This window comes from Melospiza georgiana, chromosome 7, assembly GCF_028018845.1.
Source record: "Melospiza georgiana isolate bMelGeo1 chromosome 7, bMelGeo1.pri, whole genome shotgun sequence".
NCBI lineage: Eukaryota > Metazoa > Chordata > Aves > Passeriformes > Passerellidae > Melospiza > Melospiza georgiana.
The window spans coordinates 21,548,862-21,554,954 of NC_080436.1; the positions used below are offsets into that span (position 1 = coordinate 21,548,862).

General features: G+C 47.0%; 1 protein-coding gene across 1 annotated transcript in view; it reads right to left on the minus strand.

Moving 5' to 3' along the window:
* UBR3 (ubiquitin protein ligase E3 component n-recognin 3) overlaps positions 1-5,234 on the minus strand; it is a 98,177-nt gene extending 92,943 nt beyond the window's left edge. Inside the window, exon 1 of the mRNA XM_058027716.1 lies at positions 4,740-5,234. Coding sequence (XP_057883699.1) covers positions 4,740-5,185 — 446 coding nt within the window. The 5' untranslated portion in view covers positions 5,186-5,234. The remainder of the gene's footprint in view (positions 1-4,739) is intronic.
* Between the last annotated feature and the right edge of the window lie 859 nt (positions 5,235-6,093).

The window sequence follows — 6,093 nt, forward strand, 5'->3', positions numbered from 1 at the left end:
CCTGGAGAACTGAAAACTTCTTGGTAATTGTTAAACAAGACAATTGATAGCGTCACACAGGAAGGGATGACCTTGAAGCAGCAACATGTTATATATATGCTAAGCAGGTGATTTGCTGTTGCAAGACACTCTGTAAAATAGCCAAGTAATCCACTTTGTGCCAGTGAAACAATAATTGACTGTATGTCCCAAAACACAGCCACAAGCAGATCTGACTTTTCTGATCTTAAGGGGATCCCAGTTCCACAACCCAAGATGGTAAAAGAGACCATTCATGATAAACATGTACAGCATGCATCCAAAGATAACTAGCAATAACAGCTCTCTCAAGAACAAGCTTCCTTTTTTATGGTCACACTGTTAACATTTTCACTTACTAAGATTTTCATTTTCTAAAAGTCTAGAATATGAAAAAGCTCTTTTACTCTTACATAGCTACAGAAGGTAAAAAAATAGAACATAATCTTCCATAGCTCCCAATTTCTGAAAAGGAATAAAAGGAAGGATAGAATTTTATGGGGACAGAATAGCAAAGGTCATGAAAATTAGGTATCTACCTATTAGGTATCCAAAATTCAACAAAAACATTCAATAATCCTTGCTGGGTGCAAACATTTTAAAACACTGAAAATATCAGAGCTTTTTCTAAATAAATTAAAGCAGGAAAAGCCAAGCCATTTAGAAACAGAATATACTTCTCATACTTGCCAGCAAGAGGAGGCAAAGAGAATTGTCTGGCCTTTTCACAAGGGGAAGTCAGTAGAGCCAACAGATACGTTTGTCTCCAAGAGAGACATCATGATGAAAAATAAGAAAACAGAGAGAAGTCTGATCTATGGTGGAAAGATAAGCAGGGATCAGTAAAGACAGAACTGCAGGAAGTTTAGAGCTAGGTACCTGAAGGTGCTTTTGAACACACAGCATATACCACCAATCTGTGAGAGTTACCTTCCTTACAACTACAGGATTTGTTACTTGATGAAGAACCAGCCCACTGTTGCAAGAGGAAATGGGTAACACCTTCATCCCTTTAATGTAAGATAAGGCAACACTATGTCAATGGAACCACTGGCTGCCATAACCACCAAGAAATAAACAAAAAACATCACTGCAAAAGCCTATTAACCGAAATTCTTAACCTGGCTTTTCACCTTTCAGGATATGCAACCCTTGATGGAGGTATTATTCGTGCTGTACTGTAATGCAGTACTAAAACATCTGCTTTCCACATGATTAATTTAACAAATAAGTCAACAAACTGACAGACTCTGAAACAGGACACGGCAGCACACAATAGCCAAAGTGTTGAGGCTCTCTAGTATGTCAGGTTATTGTCTACAAACTTGGAGGGGATTTAGAACAAGACAGCCATAGAAACAAGATGGTACTCAGCAGCAACATTATTGACTAGTTATACTCTTATAATAGCCATATGGCATACTGTTTTCTTCAAGCTCATTTCATAAACCATCACTTTCATTACAATACAAGACCATCTACCAATCAAAAAATACTCCAGTCTGATTTTTCCCCTGCCCAACTGCATGGGACTTTTTAATCCAACAAATGAACTCATTTGAACTATGAGCATATGTCTACACAAAATGCTTTAGAACCGAAGATTTTTGCTTCTTCAGAACATTATTAATTACCTCTGAAGGCCTTGCTAGATTTCATTTGCAAATAGCTAGACACCATATGGGAGACAACTACAAACTATTTCTACCTCCTGACATACCAATGGATTTTAAAATCTATTCAACCTTGCCACAGGTAGAATTTTTAATGGTTTCACAAGCAGCTACATTTACAAACCTGAATATTTTCTAAAGTCTACAGTACATTCTAGTAGATTAGACCAACTGCAATTAACTTAAACAACAAAAACACTGAAATCTGCATGGAAATCAAAAGGTCCAAAAATGTGACAATCTGATTTTTCTAAAACAAATGAGAATTACACAAGGTTCCTAAAGCAAACCTAGGTACCTAAGGCAAATCATAGTATCCATCTATTACACTATATTCCAGCTTCTTTTTATAAAAACATCAGAAATAAAAAACTAACATTCAGATATCTCTATAAAGCAATTCAAGTATCTCTATAAAGCAAATTCTATTTTTAATTAGTATTACAAGATTAACACACACTCATACTCTAGGGTAAACCATTTCTAGATTTACATTAGCCATCCTAAAGGCAATGAGAAGATATTCCAGATTCTAAACTGCAGAGATTTCCTTTATAGCAGATCAGTTAACTAAGACTTCATGAACAGTATTTTTGAGCTGCATCAAATAAATAATATGAATATGAAGACCAGATAACAGGAACAGAAACAAAAGAAGGCTACTATAATATTGATATACAGCATCTACACAAAACTGTATCTGAGCAGACAGATGGTAGATAAAGTTTGTAAGTAGGCTCCACATTTGATTCCCTTGCTATTAATAGAAACCTAGGCTGTGGAGGCCAAGGTTATATCAGGCTAGACACACTCCAGTTTCCTAAGTCCACCATGAAGGCCTCCTAACTTTGACATGCAAAGCATTACCTCTGTAATTGTGCAGTTGATTTGTATATACAAAGTTAAAACACTATCTAAACATGCTGCATTGTAGCAATTCAAGTCAACAGGTAAAACTCACTGTGTTTGCACACAATAATGGTTTTTAGATTGGTGGAAGTTTATTTTACTTTGTCTTGTGCAGCAAACAAAGTTTCTAGTTCACTTAACTGCAATGACTTAACATCAGTTCTTGTCCACCCAAGTAGAAGTGACCTTATGTTAAATGCAGGCACCCCATATGCTGCCATGTACTGCCCTCCTTATATGTCCAAGAGGAATGGAAAGCCTACTGCACAATGCCAAGTGTTGTTCTGAACAAATATTCATTTGTTCAGCAATTCCTCAGCTTTAGTGACCAAAACTCCTGAAGGGACCTACCTCACAAACAAGACAATTTACTCTCAAATTCTACCATTAAAAGTAATAACTAGGGCACACAGAAATGAGATTGTTACTCCCTTGGGGTTTGCATCTGCTTACATTGCAAATTTAAGAGCATTTTTTATTTCTTCTTTATTAATCAGATTTCCTCAAGAAGAAAACTTTTTAAAATAAGAAAAGACAACTGTGAAGGCTATACAGTCTGGGATGAGCACAGCATCACAAGTCATGTTAGCATTCACCCTAAGTAGCTCAATTTGTGTGTGCTCTGTTAAAATCCTGCCACTAAGAGGAGCCCTAAGTCTATTCCACAATGAACAGTGGAAGAAGTATTAATTTTTTTCCTGTTTCTCAAGATCAATGGAAATTCTTAATTCAGTGATGCTGAGGAAAGCAGAATCACCATAAGTTGAAGAAGAACTGATAAAGAAAGAATCACTTCAGCAGTAGCAACTTGAAACCACTGAAGATTACTGAAAACAAAAGGAGGAAAAAAATTCCGACATTGCAGTAAATCTATCAACAAGAAAAGAGTCCACCAAAAAAGAATGAATAAATGATAGAGGCAGATTGCAAGACAAAGAAAAGGTGAGAAAAGCATAAGAAACAAAAACTGAAGCCACCTCAAGGCCTGCAGCAGCAGAACAGTGATTACAGACGCAAAGAACTGGAGTCAAGGCAACAACATTCAAGAAACAGAAAAAGCAGAATTAATGAAACCTTTAACTTGGAATGCAAAAAGAGAAGGAATCTTAATATGCTGAGTGAGTGATACAGAGTTATAGCCCGTAAAGCTGCAAAACCAAGAAAATAACCAAGGAAAATGTTTTAAAACTTCTCTATGTTCCTAGTGTTTTCTGCTAGGTATGCCACAACTTCGAATTCAACAGCATACCATGTCATCCAGGCTAAGACAGTCAAGACAGACTATTCCACAAGGTTTGTCAGAAGAGAATCCTCATTTGAGCACTCCAAACTGACATCTAGTGAAGCCTTTAGCTAGCTGGTGAATAAACAGGAACACAGGGAGCTCCGGAAGACACTCAGTTGTAAAATTTGAAGTTTACTGGCTAGGTATAACCTTCATCCAGTAACTGGTTGACTGATCTTTCCTTTCACCATTGAGTACACATGAGAACAAAGGAGGGTTTAATGAGATACCCGTTTCCTCTTCTTCTGACCAGGTACTTCAGTCTTGTCTCCAGTAGGTCAGAATACAAAAGACCTTTGACTTCCACAAAAACCTGCCCTGTTGTATTCATCCAAGCACTACCACATTCCTTGATTTAAAGCTAAGGTGGCAAAATGAATTGCAGACTGGGAAATCACACAAAAATGCGTCCCTCTTACTCAATCTGTTCACTTTGGCTTATCTGCTCACATGCTGTCCCAAAGTATTTTGACTTCTCGGCTAGCTGTGTTAGGCCAAGGCTGCTAGCTGGAAGCTGACAGGTACTGCCTCCCATGCACTCTGCCTTATCAACTTCCCTGAAGGCTGGCACTGGGTGCAAGGGCAACAAGGTTCGCACGAGCGTCCTAAAAAAAGGCACACCCACACCTTGCCGAACCCCGGCGGACTCCCCGCTCAGCCCGCGGTCCGAGCCGCAGCCAGGGATGGAGGCAGGCGGCCCGGGAGGCGGCAGGGGCCTCACCTCCTGCGGTCCCTCAGGGCGGCTGCGGGCCGGGGTCGCGCTCCCGGCCCGGCCCGGGCACGGCTCGGCCGCCCGCGGGGCCGCCCCCGCCGGCAGGTGCCCGCCCGCCCCGCCGCGGCCGCCCCGCGCTCACCCGGCCTCCCGCATGACGTTGCTGTCGCCGCAGTCGCAGGCGCCCCCCGCCTGGCTCCGGAACATGTTGTAGTCGTGCCCGGCGTGCTCTCCCTGGTGGAAGCACTCGGCGCACAGGCTCATGCAAGGCGAGATCCCGCACGTCCGGCACCGGTAGGCCACGAAGTTGGCGGTCCAAACCAGGCCGCATAGCGTGGCGGGGTCGTAGGCCCGCACGGCTTGCACGAAGCTGTCCCAAGGCTCCCCGCCCGACAGCAGGCAGCGGCACCACTCCAGCGCCTCGCCCGCCGCCTCGCCACCGCCGGGGCCCGCCGCCGGGGCCAGCACCAGCTCCAGCAGCGTCCGCAGCTCCGCCGCCGCCGCCGCGCCGCTCTCGCCACCCAGCGCCGCCTTCAGCCGCGCCGCCGTCTCCCGCTTGTCCCTGCTGCTGGCGCCGGCCCCCGCCATGACGGGACACCGAGGGGCCGTTACGGCCGCGCCGGGCTCCGGGTCCGCGATCCCTCCGCCGCCCTCGCTCCCCGCCCCGCGGCGCCGCCCTCTCGCGATAGCCGCGGCACCGGCGCCCTGCCCGCCGCCCGCGCCCCCCTCCCGACACCGCCTCTCCCCTCCCCTGACACCACCCTCCTCTTCCTCCGCCCCTGCCCTCCCGCCGCCCTCCCAGCGCGCAGGTGCGCGCCCCGCGCCGCCGCCGCGCGAAATGTCGCCGCCCGCCGGCCCGAAACTTCACGTTCCCGGGGTCCCGGCAGCCGCGAGAGCGTGGAGGGTACACCTGGGCCGGCCGGCGGCCCCGACGGCAGCGGAGCTCGTTTGTTACCGAGCCGTGCCCGCAGCGAAGCGGCTGCCGTGAGACGCCCCGCTGCCGCCCGTGTATCTGGCCACAGGGGTCCCGCCGGGCTCAGGTGGTGGCGGCTTTGAGGGCAGGAGCGACTGCGGGGAATGTGGGAGGCACCTCTGAGGCTTCGGGCCGGCTATTCTGCGCTCGCTGCCATCAAGCGGCCCCGCTGGGGGAGCAGAGCAGCGCCGGGCTCCGGTGGCAGCACCGCACCCCAGGGTGGCTGCAGAGCCGCGCCCCGAGGTACCAGCGTGCGGCTGCCTGCGCCCTGCGACCAGGAGAGAACGCATGTGGATGCGAGTTATCGTGTTTCGCACACCGATCGGCGGCTTTAAACCCTGATAAATAGATTTTCAACTGTGCAATGGAAAGTCTCATACGAAAAGATCTATTCCTAAATGACAGTAACCTTCTACCCGACAGCTACGGGCCTCAAGGCAGCTGCCCTCGCTTCTGGCTTTGCCTGCGTTTCCTACGGCTGCCCGTCTGCCGGCGGCTTGTGTCGCGCTGCGGTTCCAGGTGA